The sequence below is a fragment of the Lytechinus variegatus genome, chromosome 16 (genome assembly GCF_018143015.1).
Source record: "Lytechinus variegatus isolate NC3 chromosome 16, Lvar_3.0, whole genome shotgun sequence".
NCBI classification, from domain to species: domain Eukaryota; kingdom Metazoa; phylum Echinodermata; class Echinoidea; order Temnopleuroida; family Toxopneustidae; genus Lytechinus; species Lytechinus variegatus.
The window spans coordinates 9,261,707-9,282,538 of NC_054755.1; the positions used below are offsets into that span (position 1 = coordinate 9,261,707).

General features: G+C 37.4%; 1 protein-coding gene across 1 annotated transcript in view; it reads left to right on the forward strand.

The window, feature by feature from the left end:
* Window positions 1–9,761: 9,761 nt before the first annotated feature.
* Window positions 9,762–20,832, forward strand: part of LOC121429692 (ATP-dependent RNA helicase DHX33-like) — a 28,044-nt gene continuing 16,973 nt past the window's right edge. Inside the window, exons 1-8 of the mRNA XM_041626855.1 lie at window positions 9,762–9,985; window positions 10,512–10,562; window positions 13,282–13,353; window positions 16,748–16,801; window positions 17,388–17,443; window positions 18,235–18,349; window positions 19,630–19,728; window positions 20,136–20,221. Of these exons, the coding sequence (XP_041482789.1) occupies window positions 9,779–9,985; window positions 10,512–10,562; window positions 13,282–13,353; window positions 16,748–16,801; window positions 17,388–17,443; window positions 18,235–18,349; window positions 19,630–19,728; window positions 20,136–20,221 (740 nt within the window). The 5' untranslated portion in view covers window positions 9,762–9,778. The remainder of the gene's footprint in view (window positions 9,986–10,511; window positions 10,563–13,281; window positions 13,354–16,747; window positions 16,802–17,387; window positions 17,444–18,234; window positions 18,350–19,629; window positions 19,729–20,135; window positions 20,222–20,832) is intronic.

A 20,832-nucleotide genomic window follows, 5' to 3' on the forward strand; every position in this document is an offset into this window, starting at 1 on the left:
GAGGGAGAGAGTGAAAGTAAAAGAGAGAGGGAGAGTAACAGTGAGGAGTAGCATTAAGGTAAATTGGATGGAAGGGTGGAGTAGAATTTAAAGAATTAGAAGAGGAAAAGGGGAAGAGAGATTGAAAGAAGAGCAATATTGTGGTTTTCAGTTTTAAAGTTGCTGAAAAGAAATGTGAGAATGCCCAGAGAAAGAGAAAAAGAAGAGAGATGAAAGTATGTTGGAAACGATCGTAAAGTGTTCAAGTGGAGTGATTGAGCAACAGAGCAAAAGTTAAATAGTGAAGAAAGGAAAAGGCAGAGGAAGAGAGAACATTCATACTTCCAATTTAGATTTGAAAAGAGGAGGGAAAATAGGCGAAGGCGGTGAGAGAAAGGAATTATGACGAGAGTGCCACGGAGGTGGAGGTATTGGTTACTTGTTCGAATGAAGGGGTGGGGCACAAATTAAAGAATGGTGAAGGGGGAGAGCAAAGGAGGAAGGGAGAGAGTGTCGGGGGCGGTAGAAGGTAGAGTGGAAATGGGGTGGAAGAGCGGGGAGGGAGAGGGAGCACATACGTCTGGAGTGAAGCAGAGGAGAGGAAAATTGACAGAGAGAGAGGGGGCTAGAGGGGATGGAGCTGGCGGGAAGGGAAAGGGGGGAATAAAAAGAGGTAGTAGAAAAGTAACACAAAACGGAAAAGGTGAAAAGAAAAGGATATGGGAGTGAAAAGGGAACTTGAAAGGCAATCGAAAGAAAGGAAAAAACTCGGGAGAGAGAAAAAAAATCTTTGAAAAAGACTTCTCCATCACCCAATAGTGACCAGAATGAGAATGACTTTTGAAGGTCAAGTCCACCTCAGAAAAATGTTGGTTTGAATCAATAGAGAAAAATCAGACAAGCGTAATGCTAAAAATTTCATCAAAATCTGATGTAAAATGAGAAAGTTATGACATTTTAAATTTTCGCTTATTTTTCACAAAATAGTTATATGCACATTTTAATTCCATGCAAATAAGAGAATCGATGATGTCTCTCACTCACTGCCTTGGCCGAGCCGAGTGGTCTAAGGTGCCTGGCTATACATGGAAAGTCAGGGGTTCGATCCCCGGCAACGGCACCTATGCTCTTTTATCCCGCATTCAAATAAATGGAAATGCTTTACGCATTATTGGTAACTAAGTGTACACTTGTTAAAAAAAATCAATGTTTTTTTTATTGTTTGAATAATACAACATTTCTATTTTTTTTTTTTACAGATTTGACAATAAGGACTAATTTGACTGAACCATAAACAATGGTAATTCCAGAAGTTCAGGGAGAAATAAAACTTTGTTTCACAGCCGGACAATGAGGAAAAATAGAGAATATTTCATATAATGAAATGCAAAAGAAATAGTGAGTGAGTGATGTTCCCTCATTTGCATACCGACTGAGATGTGCACATAACTGTTTTGTGAAATTAAGCGAAACTTTAAAATGTCATAACTTTCTTATTTCGCATCCAATTTTAATAAAATTTTCAGTGTTATGTTTGGTGTATTTTTCTCTTTTTTTTCAAATCAACATTTTGTTGGGGTGGATTTTATATTGATCCTCTAAAGTAAAGAAGGCACAGCTATTCACAATTAGCTCCTCCGAGTGGTGGATCGGAGAGGGAGAGGGGGGGGGGGGGAAGTCTGCTGATCTATTAATGTAATGAATAAAACTGATAAAAAAATGATGGACCTTTTTAATTTCAATGGTTTCATTTATTTTCATTGCTTGTCACAATTTAAGAGCCCGATGGAACAATTTTCTGCCCCCCTTATGGCAATGAATCCGTTACAGCTGGCACACCCCGTCCTCTCCTGCTAAGAATAAACCATTTTTTTTGGGGGGGGGGGCGGGGGTTGTTTTATAGAGAAGATCAAGACAAGAAAATCTTGGCCCGGCCGCTCCACTTTTTCACAAATAGAAAGGTTTATGAGCAGTCATATCAACTCTTGAATTCCAACAAAAGGTTCTAGCCCATTTGATATTCCCCCTCTCTCTCTCGATACTTCAATATGACAAAAATTTTTAATTACAATACATTCAGGTCTTTCACACCCTATTTCTGTATTTCTCTTCGCAACATGGCCAAGGTGAATTGCTAAAAGCAGTGAGGCTTGACCCTAGTTTGTAAATTAAAAAGAAGAAAAAGAAAAATTATCGCTTTCCCATATATTATGTCAGACAATATTGATTAAAGTTGCTCGAAATTAGAAAAATTAAATGTGTTTTTACCAAAAGAAAATGTTTAATTGATAGGCCTACAATTAATTGATAAGAATTTGGGCCAAATCGTGGTTTTGGAAACCACTCATAGATTTGTGTACGCGCATTTGTGTACAAAGTGAATGGAGGTGGAAATAGGGAACCGTGCGTGCGACTGAATAAAGCGCTGCTGTATGAAGTGAATGGTGGTTACCTATATCACGATAATGCCAGAATTTGTTCTAATTTATTTCCTAATCATTCTAGTGTTTCATGTTAGCAAACTAGGACTTTTTATTTATTTATTTATTCTATTTTTTTTTTTTGGGGGGGGGTTCATTTCTATGACTGGAAGTTTGATTTTTTTCGGACCATCGCCATCTGCGGTAGCGAAACAGAAGGTGAAGAAAAAAAACGACAAGTCAACAGCTGCTGCTCCCGAGATTGTCACTCGAATAATATCTGGATTACAGTGATTATTCCACTTTTTTTAGAACTGGAAACTTTCAACGTGTAAAAATCCAATACAGGTATCCAAAATAATTTTAAGTAATGATTTTTTGTTTTGAAAAATTGAAATAAAGTGGGGATTTCGATAGTGTGGGTTATGCGTGTTTCTGCGTGGAAGGATAGAGACCATATTGTGCAGTTATTGTATGGGTAGCCGCTTTCGTGGAGTGTCGCATGGGATGCGTATTAAAAAAAGGCTATCGACTCGTGATCACGTTCGGGAAGTTGAATTGGGCTTGGCCTCGGCTCGGCCCTAGGCAATAAAAGATAAAGAATTAGTGAAAGAGTTCCATATGCACAGTGGTAAATTGTCCATAGACCGTACAATGTCAACGGATAGAAAGTCTCCGCTCAGCGAATTGGAGACCGCTGATTGGTCAATCGCGCAGATCACGTCTATACGTGGTTGCCAAAATAATTCCTTCAGACTGCGTGCGAAAGCATCGATAGCGATATCTGGTCACATTGTTGTCTACGCAGGAAATGGTCTTGGAGTCAGTTGGACTTGGTTTGTGATCGGATCGCTCCAGTATCAATCGAAAATTATCGAGACTGCAATTTTATGCATATTTCATGCGATGCTCCGAAACCCGGAAATCAATTCACTTAGTTCACGTTGCGATAGACTCTACAAACTCCAAACGACACGATGCCATATCGATGCTAATTCATAAGATTTTGTCGGAAATGCAAGAAGCAAGGCTCGACATTACCGGTGGCCCGGAGCCACCAAAAATTCATCTCGGGCAACCATTATTGAAAAATGTTAAGTTTTGGTGGCCCGAATCGGGCAACCAATAATTTTCAAAGAAGCGCATTTTTTCTCCCAAATTTGCATGCATTATTAAACTTTCTACAGTTCAAATTGCAAAGCCAATTCGTCATGCGCCTTTTTTGTTAATCTACACACAAATACACACAAAGAGTGCAAAGTCATGACAGTATGTAGGCCTACCGCTAGCATACATTCTATCATTCAGCCGGCCGCGCTGGCTGTCTGGCTGAGCTTTGCAACGCATGCATGAAACCACTGCAGCTAGCTGTGCGCTAGCAGACTATTCAGACTCAGGGAGCTGCGATACAAAATGTTACTGCTAAGAAATCTTCCCCAGAACCACTTGTTCACTGCTACCATCTGGCCTGTGGAGAATCTACAGGTAGGACTATGGTATGCCAATGGTAGCGATGCCAAACCAGCCGCGCGTTCGCATCGGTATGCTCTGCCCCTGTGTAAAACATGGTCTCAGAAAACTCTTTTCCAGTCTTTAAATATTAATTCAGTAACACTCTGACCCACAAAAATCCGAAGATTATTAAATTAAAATAGGAAATTTTCACTTTACATTCTGATTTGAGGTTAGAATCGCCAGATATTTTGCTCTTGAAATGTGTCTTGAAACCTGCCTGATCGTACGATGCGCGCGGCCATTTTGAATCTCAGAAGCCAAAAGTGGATAGTACTGCTCATGTCATAATCATGTGACACACAAGATTTTGACTTCCACCAGTGTTTGTGGCAATTTGAATCGTTAGTTTAGTACTTTTGCTCTGAAATTATGTCTAAAAAATCTGATTTTTTTTGCATTTTGATATCATGATTTGTTGAGATTTTGTTGATATGGTGATTTGAGGATGACATGAATGTTTTGACCCCTTTATCGTACCCCGACACATAAAAAACCAAAAAACTCCCAGCATCATGAGATTCTTTGAATTCTAAGCTTTGTAATGATACCAAACTTGTTACCAATTGGCAAACCGCGAATTACCGCCAGCGGGAAAGATAAGGGCTTGCACTGTCCCCAATCTGGAAAATTCAGGGTCAATACAGAGACTGTAGGCCTATAGTCTGTTGTCAGTGTTGAGTAGGGTTGTTTGGTTTTTGGTGATTATGTAACAGATGGTGATGTACCTTTCTTGCCCTTTTAAACCCTGATTATGGTCCAAGGCCCCATTTTTTTTTGTTTTTTGCCTGATTATGTCTAGATCTATGTTTACCCCTTCCATAATTTGCCCCAGGCCCCTGCGTGGCCTATATGTTTGCAACCCGCCCCTCACCCATAATTGCCATTATTACTCGTCCCAACCCTATTTCTTTTTTTTGGGGGGGGGGCCTGTAACACGGACCCCAAACTTTATTGGCCCTTGCCCCCTGACTCCATTTTTTTTGGGGGGGCTACCCATTATCGGTACTTGTCCAACGTCACCGGCCCGGCGGCCCCTACCTATCTCGACCCATTTTTTTTTAGCTACCTTTCCCGGCCCCTGCCCCCCCCCACCAGCCCAATTTTTTTTAGCTTTCTTTAACTTGTCCAACCTTACCGGCCCCTGGCACCCCATCCCGGCCCCTTGGCCCCGACCCTATTTCTTTTTTATTTTTAGCTTTCTTTAATTTGTCCAACCTTCCTGGCCCCTGGCCCCCCCCCCCCCCCCCCATCACGGCCCGTGGGCCCTGACCAAATATATATTTTTTTTTTTTTTTTTAGTTTTCTTTAACTTGTCCAACCTTACTGGTCCCTGGCCCCATCCCGGCCCATGGCCCCTGACCCATTTTTTTTTTCTTTTTTATAGCTTTCTTTAACTTGTCCAATCTTACTGACCCTGGCCCCCCTCCCCCCCCATCACGGCCCGTGGCCCCTGACCAAATATTTTTTTTTTTTTTTTTTTTAGTTTTCTGTAACTTGTCCAACCTTACTGGTCCCTGGCCCCATTCCGGCCCATGGCCCCTGACCCATTTTTTTTTTTTTTTTTTTTTTTAGCTTTCTTTAACTTGTCCAATCTTACCGACCCCTGGTCCCCCTCCCCCCATCACGGCCCGTGGCCCTTGACCCAATTTTTTTTTTTTTTTTTTTTTTTAACTTGTCCAACCTTACTGGTCCCTGGCCCCCCTCCTCCATCCCGGCCAGTGGCCCGACCCAATTTTTTTTTTTAGCTTTCTTTAACTTGTCCAACCTTACTGGTCCCTGGCCCCCATACCGGTCCATGGCCCCTGACCCAATTTTTTTTTATAGCTTTCTTTAACTTGTCCAACCTTACCGGCCCCTGGCCCCCCTCCCCCCATTCCGGCCCATGGTCCCCGACCCAATTTTTTTTTTTTAGCCTTCTCTAACTTGTCCAACCTTACCAAATCACTTTGGAAGGCCAGAAAGGCGATAGATCTTGTAATATTCTTGATGTTGAATATACTTGTTTGGGGAAAAATAGTATAACAGAATACATCTTTTCACAAGTGAACATTCGATCGTCTTTGAAATGCAGATGATACGTGTGTGGAATACTTTACCACTGACCAATTCATTGATCAGGGATCAGGCAAGTTTCTTGCATAATGATAATAATCAGTATAATGGTATTTCATTTCAAGAATGTTAGAAGCATAAACTGAATTGTACAGAGCTTTTACATGTAAACAAAAGAAAATGTAAACTGCATTTTAGTACTTAATAAAAAATAACATCAAGTTGTATTATACAAATATACATGTATACAAAGCATGAAGAAGCATAAATTTGGTAATGAATGCAGCTGGACAAGTACTTCTGCACTTGAATTGTTCATTACATATTCGTCTCATTTGCATATTTACCACTTTTTGTACATGTAGAAGATAATATTCTATGAATTTGTTCTTGTGCAATTGAACATCATATCACTGATGATGATACTATTATCCAATTTATTTGTAATGAAATGCCATACACAAGAACATCATTGTAACATATATTGTACTATATTGCATCATAATCTCATTTGCATATGCATATTTAAATACATGTATTCTGTTTGAATATTAATATATTATAATAGTTTAATCAAGGAATAGGCCACTTGACATATTGTTGGTGGTTAATTTCCTCATACATGTAGTTTGAAAAGAAATATTTTTAACATACATGTTTACAATATGCGTATCATTGGCTTTGCATCATAACCTCATTTACATAAAGATATATGGTATTTTAAATTTGCATATTTAATTATATTAAACACTCTTTTTTTAATATTATATATTGGTTTAATCAAAGAATGGGCCAATTGACATATTTGGTGGTTAATTATCTCAAAATCACTAGCATGGGTGAAACTACAAAGGCAAATACACATTCCGCATGAGCGGCAGACATTTTTAATGATATGCGTGCATATTTAATTAGATATTTGCCTAATTTGCATATATTAAGAAAAAACCGTAGTCTTATTGTGAAGAGCAGGTCACAAGCTTCAAAATGAATGGTCACAACATATGTATACAGTAGATATTTTAAAATGATGTGGCATCGCTACCAATGCTGTATAGAGCACACACTTTAAAAAATCATTAAAATATCACTTTGTGACCAAAATTACTAATTTCCATACAGTTTTGATTTATTTATCATTAGTAATGTGGGAATAATTTTTGTATTCACCAGAGCGCTCAAAAACTTGAATTTTGGGCATATTTTTGTGTACGCCCTCTATTGGTGGAAAGTAATATGGCAAGAAAATTTTCATTTTTTGATCTCTATTTTTAATTAAGAAAAAATGATATGAAGAATCAAATTTAAATAAGAGCCAAGCAGTATGAATTAACAGGTCTAATGGAAACTGTCAGTGTAAAAAAATCAAGCATTTGCCCCAAAGAAAAAGAGAAAATAAGCCAAACATTGCCACCCTTATTTTGTCACACATGGAGATATAACTGAGAACAAGGTTATATTATAACCTTGTTCATTGAATGAGTGCCCAGAACTTTGAAAATCTACCTCAAAGTCACATTTTACACCAATGAAATGCCCTTCTACAGTCCATATTACTAAAACCTGATTATTTGCAAGCATTTAAAAGAGGAATTATGACCTCTCTTTTGACTCAAAAAGACCGATTTCCAAATGCATTAATACACATAAAACACATAGGTGAGTACATCACAGTCCCATGTGTGCATTTGTATGTATGTTGAGATTTGGTTTCTTTCGAAGCTGTGTCTTTTCTAGCCAAAAATAGACAGCTTTTTTTTTTTATTCTTTATAAATGATTTCTTAAACCACTCTTAAGGAAGTAAATACTTTGGGAAGGCATTTTCATTGATATGAAATGTGAATTTTTCCATCATTTTGTCAAATATAGGGAAGGACTTTTCTCACGTTTTTTTTTTCCAGATATAACTTTTGCTGTTTTCTTTTTTTTTCTTTCATCGTTTTTTATAGTGATTAAACCATTTACACCCCTTCCCACTGAATATGCCTGATTAAGGAATATGTACCTACTGAATAATAACAATATTAATAATTTTCCCATTTTTTTATTAATTTTGTCTTATTCATTTTTCGTTCATTTTTTTTTTCTCTAAATTTTTGTCCTGTTCTTTGTTTTTTCTTTCTTCATTTTCTTTCTTTTGTGTTATTTCACTTATTTATTTTATATATATTTTTTTCAATATATACTATTTAAAAATTATTTTTGTTTCCATCTTTTATGCGTTGTTCTAATTTTGCAGCATATTTTTCTGTGATTTTCTCCTGCTATAATATGCTGGAAAAGAGAAAATAAACTGGATTTTTGGCCTGCATAATCTAGGTTTTAGGATCAAAAAGGAAGAAAGGGAAAATCATTGTTTTGTACATCTGAGTTTGCTATACACTTATACTTTACCATTATGAGTGTGTGTCTATACGGAGATTTTAAAAAAAGTCCACACAACCTGGGAATACATGTAATACAATTCTGTTATTCTCTTTCAATCATTTCATATTTACAATGATAGAACAATTCATATATTACCCCAAATCAAATAAGCAAAGTAAAATAACAGCAAGCACGATTTACATACAAGAAGAAAGTAACTTCGGTGGTAGTGGCTGCAAAATTAATATTTCAGAAGTTTGTTTTATTCATTTTTAATTGATGTTTTTCTTTATATTTTTCGGGCCACCAAAAAAAATTATTTGAAGGTTTTGGTGGCCTGAACGGGCCACCACCAAAAAAAGTTAATGTGGAGCCTTGCAAGAAGTAATCGAAATTCGCTTACCTGTGCGGTATCGGTGAGAAAATAGATCCTCAGAGAATACCTTTCATAATTCATATATTAAAATATAGGAAAGTGAAATTCTAAGTCGATTTTGGTGATAGAGGTTAAGTTTTTGAAATGTCATCACAACTTAAAAAGTATAAGGACCTAGTTCATGAAACTTGGCTATTAGGTTAATCAAGTATAACTGAACATCCTGTCTGAGTTTCAAGTCACATGACCAAGGTCAAAGGTCATTCAGGGTCAATGAACTTTGGCCGAGTTGGGGGTATCAGTTGAATTACCATCATAAGTTTGAAAGTTTATGGATCTGATTCATAAAACTTGGACATAAGAGTAATCAAGTATCACTGAACATTCTTTGTGAGTTTCAGGTCACATGATCAAGGTCAAAGGTCATTTAAGGTCAATGGACTTTGGCCAAGTTGGGGGTATTTGTTGAATTACCATCATAAGTTTGAAAGTTTGTGGATCTGATTCATGAAACTTGGACATAAGAGTAATCAAGTATCATTGAACATCTTGTGTGAGTTTCAGGTCACATGACCAAAGTCAAAGGTCATTTAAGGTCATTGAACTTTGGCCATTTTGGAGGTAATTATTAGATTGCTTTTATAAACTTTTAAAGTTTATAGATATAGTTTATAAAATGTGGATATAGGGGTAATCAAGTATTACTGATAAGTCTTAGGTCGCATAATAATCAACACTTTGATTGTGGGCATCAACGGAAAGACAAGGCATGATCAAGGTCAAATGTCATTTATTGTCAATGAACGTAGTATTCTATCATATGAATGGTGTTTCTTGTGAATGATTATTTTATAGTATCCAAAATCAGCACTACTGATATTAAATCGCGCTATGTAGGTGAGACTACCAGAGGCGCGCCACTTGTTATATGATATGTATGGATTAACAAATAGTTTGTGCAAAATAGTTACAGGGAAAAGAATGGATACTTAAAAGCAAATTTTCAATTGGAAATGCAAACAATGATAAATAATGTCTCATTACATTGCAGATTTTTGAAAAAGGAAAATGACGGAAGACGAGAGAGCAGGATGGGAGCCCTCCCCAAAGAAGCAAAAGACGTCCATGACCTCTCTGAAGAATGACCTTTACCAGCAACGATGTAGTCTGCCCATCTACCCGGCCAGGGGCAAGCTTATCACAGAGATCCGCAAGGCTGCTAGTGTCGTCGTGCTGGGGGAGACAGGGAGTGGGAAAACAACACAGATTCCTCAAGTACTGTAGACTTTTGTATTAATGGTTTAATGCTAGAAATCTGAAATCTGTCCGTAAAAAAGACAAATGTTTTATTTGTACTCCGTAGACGGGTATTCCACTAAAAACCAGGCTTCTGATTATACTGATTCTTATTTTATCAAATTTCACTATGTTGTTGATTAGATCTACTTAATTTTGATTGTTTTCAAAACTTCATTCAATAATGTTCAGTTTTAGATATAGAGTGTAAGAATGACCTCAGTCTGTGGAGGAGGTGTAGTAAAGCAAGATGTAGTCCAACAGAGCAACCAACAAAACACAGACTGAAGCTTTTGATCTAGGTTAATGCATGATTGGTCTAAAACCACTTTGTGTAATTTCCAGCTTTTAGGCACAACAGTATTACAATTGTTGAATAAAAAAATGATAATGCCCTGAGGTTTTCATGACAGGTTATCACCTTCATTGCTTTTTTTCTCTCAAAATGAACTATGCAAGAAATGTCTCAAGTCTTTATGTTATATCCATCTTTATATGATTTCAGTACCTCGTGGAGGCCGGAATGACCAAAGCTGGCATGATAGCAGTAACCCAGGTAAGTTTGCTTCATGATTCATTCAGTCAGAATATGAAAGTCTATTTTGTGTAGCCCTTCCCTAGGGTCCTCACCCTTTGAACCCTTAAAGGTCAAGTACACCCTTAAATAACCAGAAAAATGTTGATTTGAGTCAATAGAGAAAAATCAGACAAGCACAATGCTGAAATTTTCATCAAAATCGGATGTAAAATAAGAAAGTTATGACATTTCAAAGTTTCGCTTATTTTCAACAAAATAGTTATATGAACGAGCCAGTTACATCCAAATGAGAGAGTCGATGTTGTCACTATTTCTTTTTATTGTTTGAATTATACAATATTTCAATTTTTACGAATTTGACGATTAGGACCTCCTTGCCTGAAGCACAAAATGTTAAAATAATGGAATTCCACGTGTTCAGGGAGGAATGAAACTTCATTTCACATGACAATGACGAGAAAATCAAAATATTTCATATTTCATATAATAAAATACAAAAGAAATAGTGAGTGAGTGATGTCATCAACTCACTCATTTGGATGTAACTGGCTCGTTCATATAACTATTTTGTTGAAAATAAGCGAAACTTTGAATTGCCATAACTTTTTGATGAAATTTTCAGTGTTATGCTTGTTGAATTTTCTCTTTTTATTCAAATCAAGTTTTTGTTGGGGTGGACTTGTCCTTTAATTATTTGGGACGGTCGTGACCCTCACTGAATTATTTGCAGATATCAAGATTATCGGCAAAATGAAGGAATACATGACGTTAGATGATCTCATATTCTCATGATTCGAGCCCAGCCATGTTAGCAGCACCTTACTCTGCTGATACCCGACCAAGCTGACACTGTTAAGCTTCCCGTACTAACGATAATCTAAAATTTTGTCTCAAAATAGCTGTTTTGATGGGAGTAAAATTTGACAATAGCTTACGCATAGTCCGTATACAACTCACTGTGTAGTATCGCACAAGCCTCCTTGGTAGGGTTGTATATTTTGGCAATTTTTTGTTAAGACCTTAAAAATAAAAGCCAATCAACAAAATTACATACTGAAGTTATCGATTGAATATCTCTAAATTGACATAATTTTTAAAGGTCACCTGATTTATAAAATCCTTGCTTTTTGAATCGCATGACTTGAAGCCAGTATTCCGGCTTTTCGGGTATATGCATGTTCATGGTGAAGCCAGTATTCAGGCTTTTCAGGTTCAAAGGGTTAAAGCAGGAGCTGCAGCAAAGCAGGCTGTTTTTATCTGCCCATAGTTTTTGTATATCTTTTAAGAGATTTGAATGTCCTTGAAATCCAATTTCTTAACTCTTTGTCCGCCAAGTTCACCGATTGGCACACTTGCTGCTTCGCCAAGTACGCCGATCGGCACAAATCTCGCGACAATCCGATAACATCCGATTTATATTGTATTGTGTGTACACACACGCCATTGTGTTATTCGCATCGTGTTCTAAACACTCGCACGCTCCCTGACATTAGTTGATTACATATCGTTCCCATTTGACTTTTTTGAGAAAAGTGACATTTTTGGACTGTTTTTCACAAGTTTTGAGATAGTCGAAGGAGACAGCAACTTTTCTCTCCCGATGAAGGTTGAGATTTGATTATGGCTTCACTTCCTGCGGCTGACTCGGATTCCGAGGGCAGTGATTCTGAGCCCTCCCCCCAAAAAAGCAACAAACAAACAAACCAAAAACAAAAGTTTGAAGAACGAACAGTTTATTCAATCCCAATTATTTTTATTGAGTCTACAAACTTCTTTGCAAATACATGTCAGAGTCACAGGGGAGAGGTGTCAAACAGTCTATTCATCTACAGCATTGCAATACATTATCATTACTACATGTGTATACCCAAGAAGGCATATTGATTTTTCATTACATTTCTATCAGGGGGTCACAATAAGAGCAAGAAACAATCACAAAATCTAAGCTCCCTAAGTTACACTTCCTGCCTTGCCATTAAAAAAACCCCTAGGCTTAGAGTATTGGGCCTGTACTATTATTCTTCGACAAAGGGGTTATAAGTAGCTTGTTTATTTTCACCCATGTATTTTGTATGTATAGAAAGCTTATAATCTGAACTTTTGCATCATCTTACATGATGTTCACCAAAGTTCTCATATTTTGTAAAAATCTGGGAATGAATAGCCTGTACACTTATAGTTTGCCAATTGAAACTTGAAGGTTTCCATTGATCAGAGATATATATTCTAAACATGAGTAAATATTTATGAAATATACATCAATGGAACTAATTTCATACTCTACAACTTTACTGTAGAACATTTTTCTGTAGGAAAAAGCATAAAAAATTTACAGCCTTGTTAATTATGCATGCAAATCCAGAGCACCCATTTCTGGTGTCCACAGAATTAATCCGGCAATAGGGGATTCCGTGCACGGCGGACAAAGAGTTAAATTCCAGATCACATCCTATTGCCTTACACTGTAGAGTCGATTGCCCCAACACCAATATTGAAAGCTCAACCCCAAACTTGAAATCACCCATTGCCTTTCGAGACAGAATTTTGCTACTCGTCAGTCTCAAATTTGATGATACCCAGTACTTACAAGCCTATGCAAAGTGCATCTGCTTAAGTAACCACACAATCAATATTTTTTTGGTCATAGATTTACATGAATATCTATATTTTATTGGTTATTAATTGTGGGTGTTGTTGATGTTGTGTGGTTTTGCCTTCGTTCTTTTTGTTTTTCTAGCCCCGTCGTGTTGCAGCCATTTCAATTTCAACTCGAGTCGCTGATGAGATGGGATGTGAGCTTGGGACACAGGTAAGCTGTTGTATTAAAATCATATGGGTGTCATCGTTCATGGGGAGTGGATTTCTAGTGAGTTTTTGCTCCAAGACGCATGATGGATTCAAGAACATAGAAAATGTATTGTCAAATGTCCTTTATGACAAAGCACAACCAAGAATTTGTTCAAAATTGGATAAAGTGATTGGTTAACAATGATTTGACTTTTAAAAAATCTGAGCTAGAAGGTCACACTTGTCACCTGTGTCTGTGATATGTTCCAAAAATGAAGCCCAGAAAAAATTGCGTTCGAAAATGATTATTTAGTGCTTCAAAAATTGAAATATAAAGTGACCGGAAACACCATCTTAATTTCATCCCATACACTTATGTGTACTATTTAGGTGTCTATAAGACGCCTATTTACAAAATCGAGGTTTGCCTTGTAGTTTGGGCTTTTCATTCTCAATAATGGTTGTTTTCAGGGTTTATTAGTTCTAATACATGCACTTGTACACATGTTTCATCTTGGTTTGAGAATTTTTTAAATCAGCTGCTCACAAAGTTAAACAATACCTTTAATCAAAACGGCAGTTTTGGCCTGGACTCTGGAAAACAACATATTTGCAATTTTTTGGTCAGTTTTGAAACCTAAGACAAAACTGTTCCGGTTCACCAATTATCGACAAAGACCTTCCAGCTGTTCTTTGTCATTTACAATACATTTATTGTGTTTTCTAATCCACTGTGTGTCGCGTAGTGAAAATTCCCTGACTATTTCCTGACCCAAGACATTGTTAGAAGCATTGAAAAGACTTCTTTGAGAAAAGCAAACTAGATGTATCAACAAAATATTCTTTGGTTAAAGAGAAATACCAATAGTTGCAGTAAACACTGATTTCATAAGAAAGTCTGTAAAACAAGGCTTAATTGTCAGTTTATCATCGAGGATCTAGATCTGGTACAGTTACATAAACTGAACTTTGTGAAATCTTGAAATCTACGCTGAAAAATGTTCACACTAAAGGTCACCAGCACAGATAAGCGCACCTGGGACAGTTTATAATAATTGTTTTGAATGTCGGGCCCGACGCTTGACCCGAATCCTGTGCTTATTTGCTGATTTCTCAGCAATTACACAATTTCTTCCAGAATCCTTTGGCACATATCTTTTATCTAAACAGACACTTTGGTGGTCATTTCATTGGATTCTGTATGAACTCATTTTGATATCGTTACCAAAACTGGCATTTACCTTTAAGCTTGAATATTGAGATAATGACTCAACCACAAGGCCATTTTCAGTGGCATTATATTATATTATATTAGATAGCCAAGACAGATAGCGATTGGTCCATTACGCGTCACGTGATATGATCAAAATCAATGTATTTTCCCAGCCGGTCCACCTTCGATGAATATATTGACCAACCGGTCCATGAATATATTTTTCTACGTGTATGGCGCCCTCTTGTGGATTAGATGTTACCATGCATTATCGGCCTGCCTTGGGTCCTGGACCTGGTCTGGGCTCGAACTTGGATTTAGATCTAGGGCTAGGCCTAAACAAAGTTGATTTGAATAGAAAAGGATTAGAATAACGTTACTTATAGATCAAGATCTAACGTTAGATCTATACCAGTTCAATCAATCACTGTGAATATCTGCACGCATCGTTAGGCCTAACTTTATCTTCATCATTAGAGGCTATCTACATGTAATATAACAGATATTGACTGATGGGATGTGTAAAAAAAGCATTCTTTGGACCACCTAAAGGATTAATATTTTCCCTCGTGATCATATTTTCCCTCAGCGCTGCGCACTTCGGGAAAATATAACCCCTCGGGAAAATACAAATCCGGCGGTCCAAAGAATGTTTGTATTACACACCCCATCAGTCAATATCTGTATAATATTAAAGCAATATTGACTGGCTTCGGGGCGATACGACATATATCGCCCAAACTAGATTTATATCGCCTGAGTCGCAGACGAGGGTGATATCAATTTAGTGAGGGCGATATATGTCCTTTCGCCCCCAGGCCAGTCAATATTACTATTATTAACTAAATCAGGCATCTAGAGCAAAAATCGTTAAAATCTAGATATTTTAAATTTTTAGAATGAGAATCTAGTTTATCATGTTGAGCAGACTGGGCCTCTGAACTTAACATTGTGACGTAATTGAAATGAAGTGTCCCTGGCCTGGGGACGCAGTATCCCACGTTGTCTTAACTTGATTACCATTATGACGTATAGCAGGGCGCGGTCCAAGGACACGTGCAAAAACGCGTAGAATACCAGGATATTAGCGCTGTTTTTTATTGCCCGCTACATTTTCACGCATTTTCTCATTGACTTTCCTGAGCGGGCAATAAATTGGGCCCGTGGATAAACAATTGGAATTTTATTGACCAGCAATTTGATCCCAATCTTAAGCAGGCAACAATGTTTCAAAGTTGCCCTGCTCAGATATCTGATACAGTTAATAATATATTATATTATATTATATCATATATCATATCATATTGTATTATATTTTATTATATTATATCTGCTGGTCATAAATCTCTTGCCTACACTGTATAACTGGCATCCAAACAGTTTCAAATTCCTTACAAAAATTGACCCACAAATGACTTGAAAATTTGATAAATATCACAATTATCAAATGTTTTTTTATTTGAAACGTGGCACTTAGCAGTGGTCCAGTCACACCAGAGAAATCGACATCAGGGCTGATCAAGGCCCGGTATGTTGTTTGTATGGCATACCATTATTTGGTTTGGAGTCAGCTGCTTCGGTATGACTGAAGCTTAGGAATGAACTCGCTTCTTTTGAGACCATTGAAGATTTTTCCCCTGTACAGTTTGTCAATATTCATTCACATTCAGAATTTCGCAAAAGAAACCTACAAAGGACTTGAGTAAAAGCTATCTAAAACATCTCTTCTTAAGCCAGGTAGGTGTTTCATAAAGCTGTTCGTAAGTTAAGAGCGACTTTAAGAACGACTGGTGAACCTTTCTTACGCGCTAAGTAATCACCAATGAACGTATCATTTACCTCAAGAAAGGATCACCAGTCCTTCTTAAAGTCGCTCTTAACTTACGAACAGCTTTATGAAACGTCCCCCTGGGCACTCTCTATTGGTATTGGTGGTGATTTTTTACCTGATTGCTAAGAAAGCATGAATGCTTGTAAGCAAGCAACCAGAGGACCGACGGCTTAAGGTCCTCTCTGAAGGACCTGGTACTGAGGATTAATGCCTTACCAAAGGGCACTAGCACACCAAGTGGGAATCGAACCCGGGTCACCGGAATACGAATCCCCTGCTCTACCGACTGAGCTGTCACGCCTCTCTATGTGTCGATCAAAGCCCAAACTTAGTCCCTCCATTTTTTCCTCATATTTTCTTCCAATACTTAAGGTGGGCTACTGCGTTCGCTTTGACGATGCAACCTCGGAACAAACCAAGATTAAGGTAAAGTGTCATTATTCTTTTGAGTAGATAAAGTTTCTACATTGTAAAAAGCTTGTTCAGACCTAACAGAGGGCGGCAAGGAATATTGCGCAATTAAGGTTTTATGAAGCAACATCTTTGATGAACTTGATTGGCCAAAATCATGGTTATTTGCATTATTTGTAAGAGAATCAGTAGCAGTTCTATGCAAGCATATCACAATATTTCTGCAGAATAATCACATGGTCACAGAAGAGGCATTACAAAGCTTAAGCTGTCAAGGTGATCGAGGGGGGGGGGGACAGTTTTGTGAACCCTCTTTTATCAGGAAGCTCTTCCTATAGTTGTACTTATGATATGCTTACATCATGAATCTTTAGATCAGAAAACAATTGAACGTTTTTCAGTTGACTATTTCACATTGTCACTGACCATTCAGTGTTTGGAAGTTCCAATGCACATGAAGTCAAATTCACAAGAATTATATTCGCATACCTTGTCAACTTTGGTCAATGAGGAATGGATGCATTTATTAAGTTTCATTTAATCTGCATTTTCTTCTCAATTTTATTCAAACATTCCTCAATTTCTCCTTTTGATTCTGCAGTACATGACTGATGGTATGTTGCTGAGAGAAGCCATTTTAGATCCAAGATTATCCAGGTAAATACAGCAAAGCATTTATCTACATTTGCCACTCTCCACCCAGGAGTCGGAAATGGGTGCCCGGTAGGAAGGAATTCCTTGAATGCTCAAGTACCTAATCAGGGTAGCCATGCTAAACCAGGGTAATAGTATGCAGCGCTTATAAACATTGGATTAAGTGCTTTATAATTGATACATATTAGTATCATTATGAATAGCATTCATCAGTCTAGATAATCTTTCACCCTAATAACTGTGCTTACATTACTGAATAATTTGTTATGTCTACGCTTGCAAATATTCTTTTTCCAACTTTTGTAATGCATTCATACCAATTGTGTGTGCTGCATGATTTATGATAAGAAAACAGAAGCAGAAATGACAAATTAAAATCAAACAGAAATTCTCATACGATTATGATAGATTTATGTACAGTTGTATTGTGTACTTTAATCATACTGTTACATGTTTGCTGATAAACATGAATTTATGCGTGCAAATTATATAAAATACATCCCACATAAATTTAATTGGAATTATATTTACAAGAAATTAGCTGCATTATTAGACAATGGGTGACGTCCAAAATGTTCTTATACCACCACCTACTGTAATTGATTGCCAGAGGTATTATGTTTTTGGGCCGTCTGTCTGTCTGTTTGTCTCTCCTGGTAGGTAGGAAATTATTAGTGTTCTTTTCCTTTGATTTCTTTTTCACGGTCTTTATTTTTCTCTTTCTGCTTTTTATATTTCTTCTTTAATCTTATTTGTTATTTTTGTACTTATTGTACTTATATTAAACCCAATAGATATAGCATTGTAGTATTGGATGAAGCCCACGAGAGGACTGTTCACACAGATGTCTTGTTTGGGGTCGTGAAAGCAGCTCAGCAGCAGAGAGTCAATGGAAACAGACCACTCAAGGTATTGTACTAAGTATTAAAGAACAGAGTTGCTAATTTTCCGGATTTTTCCGGAATTCCGGATTTTTTCCTTTGCTGAAAAATATTCCGGGAAAAAAAATCGATTGTCAAAGTGAAATCCGTAAAAATTTCCCCTCCAAATCTTGTCACGGAGTTCGCTACGGAGAGCGCAATTTCAATTTTGGATGGCCAATTTGCGCAGACGGAAAATTATTAGCGTTGTGCGCAGCATGAAGTTTAGCTGGTACTGTACTTGCACGGTACGCGCGAGCAATACTTTGTAGCAGTTGCAAACGCCGCCCTATACCCTGCAGGGATACGGGTGTCAGCGCTATCCCAGTCGGGCGATCGCCCGGTAGAACCGCTTGAAGCACGGCCCGGTGTGGCTGCAATTGCCTGCTGCTGCGTGAGTGATTGGTTGTCTGCCGCGGGATTTCAGCTGAAAACCTATTTGCTACCATGAAATATGTGTTCTCTGGTGCGTATTCATCAATTCATATGTGTGAACTATCCATCATTTTGATAGAAATTGTGATTTATGGATTTTCAATAGTATAGGATTGTCTTGTTGATGAGTACAGTGAGTGAAAAAGGGCACCCCAGCTGCTACATACACCCGTCCCGAGTCGCACCCATTGGCCGCAGCATATTAACCCGCAGCAGGTTAACCCGTACCGTTAAATGAGTACGGGTTACATGATTTTTTTTTTTGAGCACCTTTCTTGCCTATGATATGAAGTTTATTATGTCATTAATTATTTGTTATGTACTACTGTAGATAAATGATTTCAGCCCTCTGAAGAATAAGAAAACGTTCCAGCTTCAGGGGGCTTCGCCCTTAACCCCGCCAGGGGCCCTGGGCGGGCCCCTGGACCCCCGGCCTGGGTTTTCAGGATTTTTTTGAGCTATCAGTTAGCATCTCTGAAAGAAGAAAACCTTATCTTTAAGACAAAGTGGCAAATTGTAATCAAGAAGAAGAAATATCTTCCTGTGAGGTCTTCAGGTTGACAAAGTAAATCCAAAATTTATAGTGGGGCAACATACGCTTGTGATTCTAGAATGGAAAATGGCCTCTTCTCCTGCGATCCACCGGAACTCAGCATTGTTTTAGCAAAGCTTGTATTTGTATTCACTGTAAGAACGCAAATTTGCAAAGAAGTTGCAACGATCACCTCGTGCTTGTTGCACATTGAAAATTACATCAAGTGTGCTCCATCTGCACTAACACACTTTCAGTTGTGCATTATTTGTTTTATATTGCTCATTTTAACCCCTTTGCAGATTGTAGTGATGTCCGCTACGATGGATGTTGATCATTTCTCAGAGTATTTCAACAACGCTCCTGTCCTCTACCTTCAAGGCAGACAACACCCTATAGAGGTAAGGCACCTTCATTTATCAGAGTATATTAAAGGATCCTCAAATTGGCAATAAACGTATGCAATACCAAAACGGACAATGTAATTTCATTACCGATATTTCTCTAGAGAATTAGTGTACCTTGCAATATCACCTGAAGTATTTTATTCAAAGTCTTATACTTTGAATTTATGGTATTATGTTTTTTTTAAACTTTGTACAGAGTTACCAGAAAAAGAACAATGTTTACAGAGCTACAAGAGTCTTATAAAATCAACTGAAGAGTAAAAATATACCCTACTGATCACAGTGGTGAAACTCCTTTTTGTTAAAACTTTGTATTTTCAGTAGGTCCTTTTTGAAACTATGCTGCATATTTGATTGTTGCCATGATTAGGTACAAATGATTCTTATTTCTTTTTCTTTAGTTGATGTACTCCAGTTCACCTCAACCAGACTATTTATTCTCAACATTGGTCACCATCTTTCAAATTCACCAGGAACAGCCAGTTGCGTAAGTCTATCCACAAAACTCCTTCCAGTATATTTTTCTTCAATATGAAGGAATCTGCATTTCACTGAAATTCCATGTTTTTCGCAATTTTTTAAACATTCACCTGGAGCAACCAGTTGCATAAAGTTTACCACAAACCTTCCATTCTTTATTTTACAAATTAATGAGCCTGTATTTCTTTGACATTCCAACGTACTGTTAGGAGTAAAAGAAAGCTGGAATTTTACTTCAAATTTCATAGTTGTATCTTTCAGATTTTACGTATCGTTGCCGTGGTGTTAAAACCTTTTATCTAAAAATTCAAACAATTTTAGAAAAAGTTCAGAAAAAAGCAGCATTTTGAAAATATGCCATTGATGGCAACTTCATAGGCCCAAATTCACAAAGGTGGTTTTGAAAACCCACGGTTGAGTCCATGGTTTATGCAGATTTCCTGTATAAATTACGCTTAATTTACGGAGTATCGGGCATGTGTATAAAACATTCCAATGCTGATGCGTGCTTTTGTCACAGTGCGCCAAATTGATGCCTGTTACCATGGTTAGATACGCTATTTTATTCATGAGTCCACTGTTTGAAGAGTGGACTCATGAATAAAATATCCACGGCAA